Source organism: Corvus hawaiiensis, chromosome 14, assembly GCF_020740725.1.
Source record: "Corvus hawaiiensis isolate bCorHaw1 chromosome 14, bCorHaw1.pri.cur, whole genome shotgun sequence".
NCBI classification, from domain to species: Eukaryota; Metazoa; Chordata; class Aves; order Passeriformes; family Corvidae; genus Corvus; species Corvus hawaiiensis.
The window spans coordinates 12,089,916-12,106,513 of NC_063226.1; the positions used below are offsets into that span (position 1 = coordinate 12,089,916).

General features: G+C 42.6%; 2 protein-coding genes across 3 annotated transcripts; one reads left to right on the forward strand and one right to left on the reverse strand.

The window, feature by feature from the left end:
• The first annotated feature begins 2,735 nt into the window (after nucleotides 1–2,735).
• Nucleotides 2,736–9,954, forward strand: MCTS1 (MCTS1 re-initiation and release factor). Its single transcript, XM_048318943.1, has 6 exons — nucleotides 2,736–2,868; nucleotides 3,468–3,620; nucleotides 4,332–4,429; nucleotides 5,495–5,628; nucleotides 6,671–6,738; nucleotides 8,871–9,954. Exons 1-6 carry the CDS (start codon nucleotides 2,858–2,860, stop codon nucleotides 8,950–8,952), a joined length of 546 nt encoding a protein of 181 aa, XP_048174900.1. The 5' UTR covers nucleotides 2,736–2,857; the 3' UTR covers nucleotides 8,953–9,954.
• Nucleotides 9,955–11,586: 1,632 nt separating this feature from the next.
• On the reverse strand, nucleotides 11,587–13,465 carry C1GALT1C1 (C1GALT1 specific chaperone 1). Of its 2 annotated transcripts, none has more exons than XM_048318941.1 (2): nucleotides 13,416–13,465; nucleotides 11,587–12,972 (listed from the first exon to the last, which is right to left on the reverse strand). In XM_048318941.1, the coding sequence occupies exon 2, from the start codon at nucleotides 12,965–12,967 to the stop codon at nucleotides 12,011–12,013; it is 957 nt and encodes a 318-aa protein (XP_048174898.1). In that variant the 5' UTR covers nucleotides 12,968–12,972; nucleotides 13,416–13,465; the 3' UTR covers nucleotides 11,587–12,010. The 2 variants fall into 2 exon arrangements, with proteins under 2 accessions (XP_048174898.1, XP_048174899.1); XM_048318942.1 differs by lacking the exon at nucleotides 13,416–13,465 and adding an exon at nucleotides 13,091–13,290.
• Nucleotides 13,466–16,598: the final 3,133 nt, after the last annotated feature.

The following is a 16,598-nucleotide window of genomic DNA, read 5'->3' on the forward strand; positions in this document are numbered from 1 at the left end:
GAGGCCTTTAGAATCTCTTTTTTGATGTTGGTGGATCTGTTACCAAAGAGACTGTAAACTCCCCAGGAATGTTAGGATTCAAACACTGTTGAGAAATGGCTGTGGAAAAAGTAACAAACCAAGTGATGAGGTTTTGTTCCAGGAGGTTCTCCATGGTCTTCAGCCAAGAGTGCACACCTGGCTGCCTGACAGCAGAGCTCCTCAGGGGAAGTCTAGTGGCACTTGTATGTTTGATAGGAAAAGACAGACTAACTTGTCTTGACAGAAACTGTGGTACATAGAGATAGGAATGTAATGTTACTGAGGCTCTTCTGGAGAATGTTTTGTGACTGAGTCATCATGATACAACTCCTGAGGCCTGGAACATCGTGCTTGTGATGTGTAGAGAAGTACTTTTTCCAGTTTAAAATAAACCCCAGAAAAACAAATCTTCAGTCTGGTTTTGACTGGCTTTAGAACAGGTTGTATGGTTCCCAAGGCTACTAAATTACATTCCAAGTCAGACGTAACAGAAATAAACAGGTTTGCTAAGGAAATAAAACTTACATGAGTAGGCTGTAAAGTTTTCCTCTGTTCCCAGTAACTGTCATGTTCACTTAAGCCAAATTAGATAAGAGGTATAGAGATGTAAGAGATGCCAAATTTCTACACATTCTTGGTTCATTGAAAGGATTTGATTTATAAAAAAGACATGAGTAAGTGTCCCCTTTCCTGAAGTTGCTGTCTGTGCAATCATTCAGGGGTAGAACAGTCAATGACTTTGTCCCATCAGTTAGAATATTCAGCTTTTGGATATGAGAGAGCAGGTGGAAACAAGGTGAAGTTCTGGGGATCCGGGAAGAAGCCAGGTGTGATGGATTTTCGCCTTTTTCTACGGAAACTTATGGGGCGTGAAACCCTAAGTCCTATTTAGCATGTGGCCCTGAGGGGTGGTTTCTGTCAGGGCTGTAGAGGTTGTAATGGCAGTTGCTGGATGTGCCTCTTGCTTTGTCAGTCTTGTCCAGGTACTATGCTTTTAAATTTTTGGTACTTGAAAGTGACCCTGCAACCAGAGCAAGTGTCTCCAGCTTTTTGATGGTGAGGCTGAACAGTAACACAAAACTGTGTTAACAAAGTCCAGCCTAGGTCCTTGGAGCCTCTGTACAAGCATGTTTAGATTGGCTCAGCAGTTAACTGGCCCTGAAGTCTGCAGCTACCCCAGCAAAAACCATTTGGAAGAGAAGATGGAGAAGTTGAGATGAGACTCAAGGTTAGCTCAGCCCTGAAGGGAACCAGTGGTCCAACTGCTTTAAGCTAGTAGAGGTAAAGAGGTAAGATGTTCCTTGTGGCAAAGGCAATTTTTGAAAATTCAGGCCTAATCTCGCTGTTTTTGGCAGGCATGAAACCAGTGGCTCAGGTGGCTTCAGTGAGATGTGCTGTCTTTCTCAAGAAGTGTAGAAGTTTACCTTGTGTTTCTATCATTTGAGGTAGAATATGATGAATTTTTCATTACAGTTTTTAAAAACATGGTTGTTTGCATGGTGAAGTATTATTTGATGAAAGTTTTTCTGAGGAGCACCAGAATGTATGGAATACTTTGTCAGTGTGATAAACTCCCATTCTCACTTTCTAATCTGGGCATGAGCAGTGTCACTGTGTTTCAGTTAAAATTGATTTCTTGATTATAACTCAGTATTTTTAGTGATGCTACAAAGTAGGTGAAGGTGGTGTGCATGAGTGAAATGCTTGACTATTTATGTAATGCCAGTGTTCATTCCTATCCTTTAAAAAAGTCATTTGTGTGTATTAGTACAGTTCCTGACACTGTACTGGACTATTTGAATGATACCATATATAAAGCTTGATTTTATTTTTTTGACTGATGTAACTTTTAAGTATTAGGTTTTAAGTATTTGTTATAGTATCAAAGGTGATTAAATTGTTTTGTATGGAAAAAAAGAACTTCGTTGTTAGCATAATGATAACCTGGTCTTTTATGTCCTCTTCTCCCTCCCCCTTATGCCAGTGGTAGCGTTTCCATGACTCTAGAAAGAAACTGGGTGGTCACCTGTATGGCTGTTTATATAGCAGCTACCAGCCTACAGAACAAACACAGGTCTACTTCTCAAAGAGTGAAAAAGCAGTGTGGTAAATTCTGTCTGCCTACGGTTTTCTATTCACAAGTGCTACAGCCATCACCAAGCAAAACCTAATTTGATTCTAATAAACACTATGGATGGTCCTCTCCACCAGAATCCATCTCTCTGCCTGGCAGCCGAGATCTTCTCTGCAAGCCAGGCTTCTTCTTCTCCCTTCCCACCTTGAAGGATGTGGCACTGTCAGTTGGGACTGATTCCCTGGCCGGCTCCAGTATCTGCTGTTTGACAAGAATCCCATTTCCCCCCCCCCCCCCAGAATGCTATTGACAGGATCTTGTGTCCTGCGCTGAAGCTGGCGCGAGGATAGCTTCTGCTCTGCTAGTTTGAAGATGTTTGTGTTTTTTCCTGTTAAACGTATTTTGTGTTTAAATGATGACAGTAGCTATTACCACTTTGCTCTTCTTACTTTACCGAAAAGCGATATATTGCCTGGGAAAACAGTGCCGTGGCACCTGGTTGTTGTGAAAGCCTAATAACGCCGCTGTTGTGTACGGAGCAGCGGGTGGGCAGGAGAGGATGCCAAAGCTACTGGCACAGGCACCGCCTTGCCGCACGGTGTGCTGCCGGGTGGCCCCGCCCGTTCCGCGGTGATGGAACGGCGCTTCCGGCGGGCGCGGAGGGAGGGACGGCCCGGCCGGAGCCGCGTGTGAGCAGCGCCGAGGCTGTGGGTGCCCGCCCGCCGGCCCTGGCCCGCCGGCCCGGCGCTCCCCGCACGCAGGATGTTCAAGAAGTGAGTGTGGCCGGGCTGGGGGTGGTGGGAGGCGCGGGGAAAGGGAAGGGGCCGGGCGGGCCCGGCGCCCCCTCAGCCCCGGGCTCGGCGCTGCGCTGGCGGGAGCGGCACCGCGGCAGCGCCGCCCGCAGCCCTCGGCTTTGCCTTGGGCACTCGCTCGTTAAGTGGAGCTGAGTCATTAACTTGCCCGAACTTCGGGTGGTAGAAAGCGCCGTTCGTACTTACGTGGTGGAGGTGAAGGATTCGCATCGGAACAGGACTGTGGGTGTTTGTGTTACCAGCAAAGTAGTCTTGGCGCTCAGTGAAATAGCGTTGTGTGCCGGGGCTTATCTGTAAGACTAAACACGTGTTTTGTGGCCATACAAAAAGTTTAAGGATGAAGACAGGCTACTAAGGGGGGACCCCCTGCCTTCCCCCACCCCAGTGTTCCCAGGGGACAAATTTAAGCCTCATGAAATCCTGCATTTGAAAGTTGGACAGTCGGTCTGCTGTTAAACTTTTATAGTGAATTTATAAGCATTTCTGAAGACAGCTGCTGAGAAATCCATATTTTGTACATCAAATTGTGCATTTCTAAAATACTGTCGCTGCCTTGACAGATTTGATGAAAAGGAGAATGTATCAAACTGCATTCAGCTGAAGACTTCAGTTATTAAAGGTATCAAGAATCAACTGATAGACCAATTTCCTGTTATTGAACCATGGCTAAACCAAATCATGCCAAAGAAAGACCCAGTCAAAATAGTAAGATGGTAAGTATCTTTTCTCTTAAACTTTGCTTTCAAGGTGCTAGGATTGCTTCCTTTGTGCATTTACTTTGTACAGTAGATAAACCTACCACTTTTGAAAGGCATCTGTCATTTCTTAATAGCTGATGGTCCATGTTATGGCCAAACTAGAAAGTTGGCATGTGCTCATTGTGCTTTAAAGGCACGTGCTAGTAGGATGCATGAGGAACTTAAAAATGCTGCCTAGTAGTTAATGTGCAGTCTATTCAGGGTCTCTCCAAGGATCAGCCTGTTGTTGAAGGGAAGCATTCAGCTTTATGGACATGGAAGCTCACAATTGTTTCGATTCCCGTCAGTAACATTTTGTATTGGTTTTGGGCTTCCATACATTATCTTGAGTATCTTCTCTTTTTCTAAATAGAGGGTAGTACATTTTTGCTGAGTTCTTCTCCTCATTCACTCTTTGTATTGCATTCAAAAAGCAACACTGAAGAAATGCAGTTTGTGTATTTTGTCTGTTGGTTTCTTTTTTATCAAAGGGGAAAGAAGTGAACAGGAGAACACTGCTGAAGAACAACTCATACAAAAAGATAATATTTTTAGTTTTAAATTTTGTTGCTAATTGACTTTTTATTCTCAGGTGCTAAAACAGACTAGACTCCATAAAGTAAAATATTGTATTTAAATTATAGAAGGGTTAAGTAGCTCTTGCAATTTTTTTTTTTAATCTTGCAGTCATGAACATATAGAAATTCTCACTGTGAATGGGGAGTTGCTGTTCTTCAGGCAAAGAGAAGGGATTTTTTACCCGACGCTAAGGTTGCTTCACAAATGTAAGTTTCCTGAGGGTGGTAGTGCTGAGAAGAGAAGGGTGACAGTGTGATTCCACAGGATGTCTGTAGAACTAAATGAAAAAGAGCTTCCATTGCATGTATTCTATGCATATGTATATTCCAGAATAGGTCTTAAAGATACAGCGTACTTTCTTAACTGGAATTTATTAATTTTCTATTTCACATGTCTGTGTGAACTGTGTCCATTCTATATGTTAAGCAATCTGAACTTGGATAAGTAAGAATGAAACTGTGCAAAGCTCTTTAAAAAAATCTTGAGAGGTTCCCCTAGGACAGAGATACAAATTTGCTATTGTTGGTCCCTATCTTTTTTATTTCAAGTCTCGTTGTTATATGAATACTTGTAAGTTCTTACTAGAAAAATATTCTGTCTTCCTGAGTTTAATGATGTAATGTATATCTGTCTCCTGTAGGAACTTATGCTGCATGCTTTTTACTTTTTACAATTTGCTCTTGCATTTTTTTTCTTGCTGTTCTGCTTGATTGTGTCACTCTGTTTTGGATCCCAAAAAACATTATTCAGTCAGATCTCAGTGTTGGAAATACTTCAAGAGGGTGTCTGCACTTGAAGGATGGCTTGGAGAGCTGACAGCTTTCATGAATTTTGTCCGTGTTTGCCTTTTTTTGTTCTGTTAATGTTAAACTGTTTTTCCTTCATTTGGAGTAATTTGTAAGAGTACATGGAGTTTGAAGGGATTTAAGACCCCTTGGTTTTACGATCACTTGGGTGGTTGTTTTCCCTAGGGGAAAATTGTTGCTCAGTCTATGGGTCTTTGAGTGTGCAGGAGTCATTGCCTGAAGTGCTGGATTACCTTTGGTTCTCAAATAAAAGATGTAGTCTGGGAGGACGGTACCTTTTGGGTCAGTATTTGTGTCCTTTTAGGGTGGTACCGCCCAGCAGGAACTCTGGTAATTGTTTCTCAAACTTCCTACCCTTGCAGCACACTCTATATCTTATTGCCCCATTTAAACTGACTTGATAATGAGCTATTCATGTTGTCATGGTGCTGTATTAATTGCAATGCTGTATCTTTCCCCTCCTAGACCCATTTATTCTCCCGCATCAGCAGGTTGATAAAGGTGCCATTAAATTTGTCCTGAGTGGAGCTAATATAATGTGCCCTGGCCTGACGTCTCCTGGAGCAAAGCTTTACCCTGCTGCTGTTGACACTGTCGTTGTATCCTTCTTAACTATGAATTATTGCTTACTGTGAGATGAGTTAAATTTCCGTTCTTGTGTTCTCAGTTGATCATTATCTGTATTACTTTGGATTTTAATTGGATTTCATGAAATGACTAGTAATCAGAAAGGAGCTGCAGAGGTTTAGATATTGCTTGGCAAGGTTAAAATTGTTCATATTTTTTCACTTACTGTATGTTCCAAACCAAATAACTATTCCTGCTGTACTGTTGGGTGGGCTGCTGTTCCATTAATCTCATTGGTAAGTGGAGCTCCTTAGTGATTTTATGCAGAGTGGTAAAAGTAGATGAGGTGCAGTGTAATTTGTCCCCTGCCTCCTTAGTCAATCTTGTATTCCCTTTAGTTAAAGAATAATTCTCCCCTGTTCCTAGGGAATTAGGGAAGATGCTTAGGATCAGCTTTACAGCAGTAAGGGCTTGCTCTATGTGTCTAACAAGTTAGCATATGTAAAATGAGGAATGTTTGATAATTCACTCATTATATTACTGAGAAAAGAACTCTGAACAAATACGGCATTTATAACACCAAGCTGTGCTAATTTTGTTGTTAGTTAGATGCTATCGGAAAAGATCAGCAGTTAACATCATGTGTTGCTAAGCTCTGAAAAGGACACATCTGATTTCAGTACTTGTGGTTTTTAAATTGGTGTCTCAGTTCTTCTGTGCCTTGGAATCTAAAATGGCCCCACAAACATGTGCTGTTTTGTTCCAGAAAGGGAGAGACTGTCATCTCTGTGTTAGGCACAAAGGAAGAAATGGAGTATAGCACTGGGAGATTTTTTTCTGTAATTGCTGTTCCAAGTTCATAAATACATGCTTTGTTCTACACACTGTGATTCAATTGTTAAATTCAGTGCATTGTTTTGCTTATCTTTAAGAGCTGGAGCTCTAGAATTACTAAAAGGTTAAAAGTTCAACACTGGCTTTTCAAAGTGTTTTTGGAAGTAATTTCTTCATATTGCTTTTACTCTTCTGAAATAGTTCAAAAAGAAATCTGTTTTCCTTAGCAGTAATTTGTAGGCAATAATGGCAGAGGGAAAACAACATGCATTATGTGTGGGAGTAATGAAGATGTCAGCTGAGGACATGTAAGTGTTTTAAATATTGAAGTATAGCCTGTCCCATGTTATTATTCTTATGTTAGTTTGAAGTATAAGCACCACTGTCAAGGTTACTGCATTGCTGTTGCAGCATGTGTTGTTCAAGCACGGAGTTTTGTAAGATTTCATTTTGTTGATGGGTATTCAGGGAAAGATGAGGCAGGGGATGTCGTCCATCTTTATTGGCATTCAAAATAGTTCTTTTCATGTGAATATGGATTTTAAGACACAAAATATTAGTACTACTACTGAATGTTAGTATTTCTAGTGCTCTGATCATACTTTCGGAAAGATCTTGTTGAACAAAAAAATAATTCTATCAAGTACTTACTACCTGGGCTAGGCAAGAGGTGTAATTTGGATTTGAGAAGATTGAAAACATTGAAGAGATTTTTGTCTGCAGAGATTCAAGTCCTGCTGGAGCTTGGTTGCCTGTCTAGTGTTTTTTTTCTCTGTGGCCTACTCTTTTTCTTCAGGGTGTACCCACATGCAGCATTACTGCTTGATGTGCTGACTAACTTAGCTGAGTCTCTTGTGAAATTTAGAGGTTTGCTCAGGGGATAAATGGAAAACTATTTGAGAAGGCAAAGAGATACAGAAAATGGAAATGGATGTTAGTTGTTCCTGGCTTTCAGATAGTGTTAAATTACAGGTAGCTAAATCACTTTGTCATTTTAAGTTCTATTAACATCTTGCAGGATGTGAGGTGCACCCAGCAGGTTTGGGCTGTGTTGGTTCCAGCCCCATCTGTGACTTGTGGCAGTGAGGAAGCTGTTTTGCTGAAAACAAATCACTCTTTTTTGTGTGGTAAATTCTCAGCAGGATCATCTCTTGTACTGGGTGACTGCTGTCCTAAGCTGTAATAGTAGCACGAGGCAGAGGGGTGGGAATGTGTTAGAGGACAGGGATGGATTGGGACTGCAGAAACCTGGATTTGGACCTGCTGTAGCTGTTGAGGAATTATATTCCTCAGGATTCTTTGTGGTGCTTCAAAAGACTCCAAGAGTAAGTGGAAAGAAAAGCCACTTCTGTCCCTGTTCTAAGTGTGCAGTGATATGCTGTGACCATTGCAAACCATGGTTCCCTGTATTCCCAACTTCAAATCCACCAGCAGCCTTGCAGCTGAATATCCTGTTCGTGTGAGAAGCAACATGAACTGGAGAGGAAAATGAAATGATACTGCTGTCAGCAGCCTGTTAGCTGCTTTTTTGTGTGACATTGTTCCACAATTTTCTGGTTTAGCCAATGGGATTTCAATCTCTTGCCGTGATTACTACACATAATGTGTTAATATTGTGTTAGTAGCATTTTCCTTCCTGGTTACTTTTGGACAAGTTGTGTAAGTAATAGAACACTTGGTGTAAATAGAGTAAACTATATTCCCCAGGGGAATGAAACTTGTTCTCACACCAAGAAAGAGATTTGTCTTGTTTATTGTGGCAAAACTATTTTTTTTTTTTTACTGGAAAATAACCACATACAATGCAGACACAAACCAGTAATTTTTAAAAGATGACATGACTGAAAAGATAGTCAATACTTTAGAGGATAGCATGTCTGTAATAGGCTGCAAGTCCTTGGCACATAAATTTAGCATTTTTAATTCTTTATTAAGTAGGTAGATGACCTGCAACTAGAAGTGAGGCAGCTCACCTGCATTTGATTGTATCAGTGGCACACTTGGAACCAGAACTTGTTAGATTCCACATTCTAGTTGTCTTTTACCACCTCCTGTGCTGGGAGGGGAAGGCTCACAACTGCTGTGCTACTTTGATAGAGAAATGGTAAAATTAAGAAAAGTAGCAAAGTAGCAGAAGTGTTGCAGAAGTTCAGCAGCAGTGTCTGAAGAACTGTGTCCCACAAAGAAGTAGTAAAAATACTGTGGAAAGCTGTTGAAAAAATGTGGAAGGCAAATATTGTCCTCTTATCAGTCAGTAATGTGGGCACATGTGATGACAAATACTGTTTCCTGTCCACCTGCTATGGAAGATGATGACTTTGTGGTTGATAGCTTACCCCTTCCAGTTGACAAATGTTGCAGTTTCTACTTGAAATAATATATTGTGTAGTGCTCGCCTATTTAACCTAGCTAATACTTCTGTACGTTTTTCTTCCTGCAGTGAGAAGGTCAACAAAGGGATTGGTATTGAAAATATCCACTATTTAAATGATGGCCTTTGGCATATGAAGACATACAAGTGAAACAACAGGAACTGTTACTCCAAAGGAATGCACTTAGATTAAATGTGGACTGCTTTGTAATTCCTTGTTTTTAATGTGACTGAATGTACAAATTATTTTGTTCTGTGGCTATGCTAAATAAATCAATTGAATGCAAAAGTACTGTTAGGCTACAATAGTTTTCTAGATTTCTTTTTATTACAGTTACTTTGTTTTGTCTTAAACCTGAGTTCAGTGACTGAAGATACTTCAGATACTGAAGATTCTGCATAGACCGTGAGTAGACTATTTCAAATGGAAAGGAGGAAAAAGCCAAGAAATGTTTACATTTTTATGCTCTTCCAAAAGAGTAATATAAAGTGTGTGTGAAATATAAATATGGTTTATAAAACCTCTGAAACATTTTTTCTTCTGATTGACATCTTGTTAGTCTACCTGTTTCTTGAATGTGGAGAAATCAGGTTTTTTGACATTATTTTTTAACTTATTAACAGCATTAACTTCATTTTACTTAAGGATTTTCTCTTTTAATATGCATTTATCTGTATAGGATTGATGAACTCAGACTGATATGTGGATTAGAAATTCTTTTATGCTGACTCATATCTGAAGACTGTACATATGTTCAGATTTCTACCTGCCAACACTTTGATATTGCTCTCCTTCTAGTGGAGTTATAGCAATGGTGGGCACACTCCCAGTGAAGTGTGTGCCACCCTGGTGCCTGACGCTCTCTACTCCCTGTGTGCCGCCTTATTTTAGGAGCAGAAACAAAATCACTGTTAAATAAAGGCATCATAGCAAAACGTGTTTTTCAGCGTAGCCAGGAGCAACTTTTTCAGGTGGAACTTCAAAGAGCTCTCAGCTTGTGCACACTGCCACACGTCCGCACAGCTACAGAATGGGTTCAGGAGCACTGTGTGTCTGGCTAACCCAATCATTTGTTCAGCATACCCAAAGCTATGCCTATGGAAAAATGGAATAATGTAATAAATTAAAGAAACTTTTAAGGTCTACCACTCATAACTGTGTCTGGAAGCATTTATTAATATTTCAAGTCTTTATTCTAACACATGCATTTTACAACAGCAGAATGTAGCTTCATGTGCCAGTGCCTTGTCCTGATGCTGTTCTGCAGGCTTGGTTTCCCCACCCTGGGACCTTTACAGAAGACAGTAGGCAAGGTGTTCTCCATCTAAATCTAAAGCCAAGTTAAGACATGTATTGCCTAATACATACTGATTTTAAAATTCTGTAAAATTATTTACAAGACTGTACTTCTGAAAATGACAGGGTAAATCTGAAACTATCAATGTAGGAAGACAAAATTTAAGCAGCGTTGCAGAAAAAGTTCTGATCAAACCTCACACCTTCAGAATGCTGGTGAGCATTTCTGTGCATCTTAAAGATTTCATTATAAATGTACTGATTTCTAGTTAGTACTATGGGAAATCAGTTTATGCTTCAGTGTTGGGGGGTTTTTTTTGTGTAAAATGAGCTAATCTTGCATTTTGTGGTTTGCTTTTTTACCCTTCCATCTTACCTCCTCCTGCTGTCCTACAGTACCTCAAATCTGTGACAAATGAGGTTTTTTCTCATCGGAATTGTTCACTCTCATTCTTTCTCCTATGACTGCTGTTCCTGCAGGGGTGTCAGAACTGTTTTTAATAATCAGAAGCACTGAAATCAAAGTTTTTTACTTTCTTTATCTGGTTTTGTCAAAAGTTTTCCCAGCTGTATTATTCTGTAAGAAGATACAAGTCAAATCAGGCCTAATTTATATACCAGTTTAGCAAAACATCAAAAGTACAAGTTTTACCTAGGTTTTGGCAGCAATCATGTAGATGTTTGTCTTGCTGTCAGCTGAGCCCTGACTGACCAGGAGGACAAGAAGGTGCACTTGTCCCACCTTTCAGAAAACAGCTGAGCTGTGGGAGCTTGTATGGGGGTCTGAGCAGTTGTCCTACCTTTCTGGGTCAAAAATGATGCTTAAAACCCAAGATGTGGATATTCTCATCAGCTCTGAACCAGCTTCCCCCCCTGCCCCCTTGCAGATCAGGGTAGGGTGTTATGGTTGGTTAAAGGTGAGGTAACACAGTCTGCTCCCATGTTTTATGAGTATCGTAGTACCAACAAAGCCTGTGATAGTCCTAGATGTAACGGATGTACCTTAAGTCTTGAAACACCCATGTCAGGTCAGTGAATTCTAAATGGAGCAAATACTGAAGTGCTGTTTGTTTGCATATGCTGTGAGTGGATGGGAGTGTGACCCAGGAACAATTGTACTGACAACTAACCAACTTCTCCCTTGTAAACACTATTAGCACCCACTAACAGGAGTAAAAATAATACTGAACCCTTATTCTAACATGCTTATAGATGAAGTGAAATTTTAAATGAGCAATTAATCTTGTGCTAACAGACTCCCTGACCATGTTAATACCTATTCAAATACAATTTTTCTTTTGTCTGCTTAGAAACAGTAGTCCAAAGGGCACTTGATATTACTCTGCTGCAACTTCCTAAAAGATTTCTTGTTATTGTGCTTCCTGCTCATTCCTTACTGTTAGAAGGCTGTACGTGAAGTGGCAGGTGCTGTATAAACTCAAGCTATTGTGTAGTTCACTGTAAAAGAAACAGCTTACAGTTACAGTCTTTGAGACTGAATCTGTAGTCAGTTTTATTGGTACATCTTAGAAAGATATAAAGACATTCTAGAAATGCCTGGAAGAACTGAAATAGTCAAAGTCTTGCAAAAATATATTTGTAAGATTAGACTAAAATTAATTTTGAGTTTTCATTAATAAATATTTACATGTACAAACCCCCCCTATAAACTTAATTTCCTTTTATAATAAACATTACAACTTCTTATCATTTCATTCCAGCACTGTCAAAAGCCAGAAACATTCCTCTAAAAAAGATGTAGAAAAAAATTATTCTTCCACTTTTAAAATTAAGAGCTTTAGCAACCCTCCATGTGCAAAAAAACCTGTACACCAGAACCAGAATGTGTCAGTACAACTGTGTGTTGTGAGAAGAGCCAACTCCACAGTTCCAGGCCTTCCCTGAGGACACATCAGTCATTGTCCGAGCCCAGTGGGGGCAGGAAGACCAGGGCATCACTGTATGAGTGGCCGTAGGGCCTGAGCCTGTACACCCCGTACATCATCACGTGCATGTGGTTGGGGGCCAGCCCACTGAAGGTGATGGCCATGTCGGAGCAGCAGCCGTCCACCACCTGCTGCGGGTGAGTGGACATGGCCTCCTTAATGAGGGCTCCGACGGACTTAGTGTTAAAGACGTCTTTTCCTTCTGAATCTTCGGCGTTTTCAGCAAACACGCCGGTGTACTTCAGGCAGATTGCCAGCTGTTTGTCCTCTGCGAGTTTCCAAATCATACCTCCCTGCTCTGGACACTTGTCAGGGTCTTCAAGAACATGGGCGAGTCGTCTTAGTGACTCAATGCTTAAGACGATTCCTCCCTCGCCATCTACATACTCAAGGTCACCAGATTTCACAGTGTGGCCTATGTAAAAAGGCTGCGAAGGGTCTTTTTTCAGTAAGAAATACTTGAGATTTTCAATTATAGCAAATGTTGTTGGATATGCAAGGAAGAACCAGCTGAATTCATCCTTATAATGTTCGTATGTTATCTTGTAAGCTTTTCGCATCATCACCCACATATCATTTGTGTTGAGGGCTACAGAATCGAACACTTTGACATTTTCTGAGCTGTAGAATTCAGCCTTGTCGCAGTGCTTGCTCCAGGTCTCCCTTGCTGCAGCCCAGTGCCCCAGATCTTTTGGTTTGACAAGGATGATACAATAAACACGGATGCTTTTACTAAACTCCACACGTTCACCTTCTGAAAGGTTTAAGACATCTTCCTTGTTGGGAGCCTGGATGTGATGATGCTCGTGGTGATGTGCTTTGGTCCCGTGGCCCACCTTAATGTGTCCGAGGAGCGTAACCAACATGCAGAAGGCTCCTCCAAGCACCACCCCCTTCACGAAGGAGCTGCTTTCAGAAATCATTTTTCCTAGAGAAGAGACGCACTGTAAGAACTTAAAGGAATAAGTGCACTACCGCGGGTTCCGTATGGTTCTAATGCAGTCCTAAAATTCTAAAGCCAGATGCAGTTCCCTGATCTCCCGCACCAGGACAAGGCTGGTGAAAGCGCTGGCAACACCCAGGTTCTCGGTCGCGGCTCACGGCAACGATACGACACGAGCCTTGTGCCCCGGCCCCTCTCCGCCGCTGTGACCACACGGCCCCGGCCCCGCCGCCTCCTCGCCCGCAGCACCGAGAGGCCGCGGGACCGGCTCGGGCGCTGACGCGGCCACATCGCGGCTCGCGCGCGGCGGCGTTTCCCGGGGAGCCCTCCCGGAGCCCAGACCCCGCCTGCCCCGCTCCCCGGCGCTCGGTGCCGCCGCAGATCCCCGAGCTCCCCGAGCCGCGGAGCCCGGCGGAGCCGCCGCTCACCGCAGTCACGCGCACCGCCCCTTCCTGCACCGCCGGAAGTGCCGCGCGGCCGCGCCGGGCTCCGCGCGCTCGGTGGGTCGGGGGCGCCGCCTGGCGGCGAGCGCGCGGCCCCGCCACCCTCACGGCCCCGCCGGCCCCGCGGACTCCCGTCAGGGGACCCCGGTGCCTCCGCGCCGGTCCTGAGCCGCTCTCAGAGGGCTGCGGGGATAGCCGCGGGGATGCCTTGCTGTGCCAGCGCAGTTGTCAAAGAACCTACCCAGTCTGACCGTTCACGAGACTCTTGCTAGTCATGCTGCCACCGCCAGAGACAGTCACTGCGGGGATAGAAGCCTCTTCACGGCAGCTCCAGTGACACGACGGGTCCCTCGCTTGGCTCCCCACACACCCCACTCACACAGTCAGACCAGGTTTCCTCTCCGGTTCTATCCCAGGTTTCCCATAGCTGAGTCTCAGATGTTTCGTCCCATAAAGGGATTTATTCCGGCACAGCAACACAGAAACAGCTCGAGCTAGTGCCTCCGAGGAGGCTCCCAACTAAGGAACCCCATGGCTTTTATCCCCTCACAGTGTCCCGTCCCACAAGTCTCACTCTCCCTCCTCAGTCCTCTGCTCCTGTCCCCTTCTCTTTGTCCACCCACCTCACTGGCACCCGTCTTCGTCTCCTTTGTTACCAAAAAAGGTCGGCAGTTCCCAGCTCCTGCTATTGTCTCTTGTTTCCATTCACCTGGCTTGCATCACCCATCTTTGTGCCCTTATCCCAAAGGTTGGCAGTTCAGGCCTCACCTTGGGCTCAATCTGCATCTCAACCTGTATCTTGCAAGAAAAGTTCAAGTTTTCAGCACAAACTCTGTTTTTAAATGAGAAGGTATACGAATGGGGACAGAATAGTAAAGGAAAGGCAGAACTGGCCTTAAACCGAATCTAGGATCAAATAAAATATATCCAAGTATATCGAGGATCAAATATATATCAAGTATATCAATATCTTGAGTACATCCAGGGTCAAATCCTGGATATACTGCCATAAATTTCCTAACCAATGCAATAGACTGGGCTTGGAGGATGGTGCATTTCACTTGTTCCCCTGCCTCCCTGGCAGAGAGCACAACACACACAAAGTTAGCTGAACTAGAATAAATGAAAACCAGTATTTTCAACTAATATAACTTTTTCTTTCCTTCAGTGATAATTGTTCTCATCTCCAGATTGACAGAATCTCTTTCTATATATCACCTCTCAAGAACTTGGAGTTGACACCTAATTTGAAGGAGCATCATAGAACAACAATTTGCTCCCTTTTTCCACCTGCCTCTTGGAAAAAAAAAAAGTTTTACATGTTTTGTCTCTTTATTAGCTGATGAAACTGTACCCTTAGGCCAACACAGTGATTAGGATAAAGTCCTATATAGGTTTTCCCTGTATTGTAAGGTATGTCCTGGTTGGATGGATTTAGCTGGTTTTATATTAGTCAATTTACAACTGAGGTGCTCTGGATTTTATGGCATCTGACTGGGTGCCTCAGATGCCTCAGTTATTCAGTAACTTTTGGGTTTTTTTTAGGCTCCTGGCTGTACTGTAGATTTCAAGGCTCAACAATGTTATATTTGGCAAAAAGACCTGTAAGACCATTGATTGCTTAGCTCTTCTGGGCCCTGGGGAACCACTGGTTGAAGTTCAGGTAAAATGTTACAAAATAATTACTTTGGTTGGGTCAGTGCATGTCCAAAATGGCTCCATTCAGTGGAATGAAATGCCAGTTACACACAGTGATGGAAGAGTACTGTTAGCTTGTACGGGTAGTTCTGTTGCTGCACTAGGGGAATATCATTCATCCTGTATTTTCCCACCCGACTGCTTTAAAGGAATAAATATGTGGACAGTCAGATTGTTATTACATACCAGAGACTGGAGGTGAGTTCAAAGCTTGTTTTAGTATCTCCTGTTTGTAAAATCATTTGTGGCTTTCAGGGCTTCAGCAGTTGCTTGATCATGTACTTCAGAGAGATTTGAATGAGTTGCGACTCACTGCTTCAGCTGATGCTTCAACAAATTGTTTTCCTGCTTAACTTCTGTGAGGTTCTTTTCAGGTCTCTGACAGAATGACTAATGTAGCTACAGATCTTGACTGTTGCTTTAATGTCTTTTCAACATTGCTTTTATCCAGCAGCAGATCAATGAAGAGAAAGTCTAAGCAGTATGTAAAGCATGCTATAAACCCAGAGAGACTCTCTGGCTTCTGAAATTGTTGCTTGGTGTTAAAAGACTAAAATGGCATCGTAATGCATAAGGTCTCATGTAGGTAACGGCGGGACGGATGGTGACGGAGACGAGAGATCTCTATAGGCAGGTCTTGGGACACAGGCGGTTTATTGCAAAGGGCGTGGGTATAGGGGCACTGCTCAGAGCTGCCAGACTCAGCTCTGAGCAGGCCCAAGAGAGCAAGAGAGTAAGCGTGTAAGAGAGAGAGAGAGAGAGTGTAAGAGCAAGAGTGGAAGTGTCTGAAGTCCTGGTTACAATACAATAAATCATCTTCTGTACTGAATATTCTAATTGTCACTAACCAATCTAATACAAGATACAAATCCTATAGCATTTACATACAGCCTATAAGAGTTCTTATATTACCATAGAGTGTTACATCTTAACTTCTAAAAACTACTCTTTGGACCCCTTCTGCTGAGCTAGTAGGGTCTGCTCTGACCCTTGGACCTGTTTGCAAGCAGAGGGTATTGTTCCATCAAGAGGGGATTACCTTCAGTCGGCCATACCATTGTTTTCCAGTTGTTCAGTAACTAAGACTTCGTATTTCAAAAGTGGCTTTCATTTCGATGTTGCCTGTGGTTTTCATATTCCCAAAATCTTTTGTCAAGCAATCATATTTATAAGGCTTTCCTGTTTCATCTTCCCCAACAGTCTCACAACAGTGATTGTTAAGTATTTTGTAGCTCATTTAGACACACATGTACTCATGTAAACTATCCATCTCAAATTACTACAAGAAACTGTTATTAAGATCTTCAGGGGATAAGTATTTGAAGTCATTCTGCCGTCACCTGGGAACTGACCAAATCTTGTAACCAAGAAAGGGCCAGCCCTAAGATGGAAGTTAAGTGAGGAAAGTCAAGGGAAATGCTCAGTCACATGGTAGGAATGAACCAGGAGAACTGACTCCTCCGAGATCAC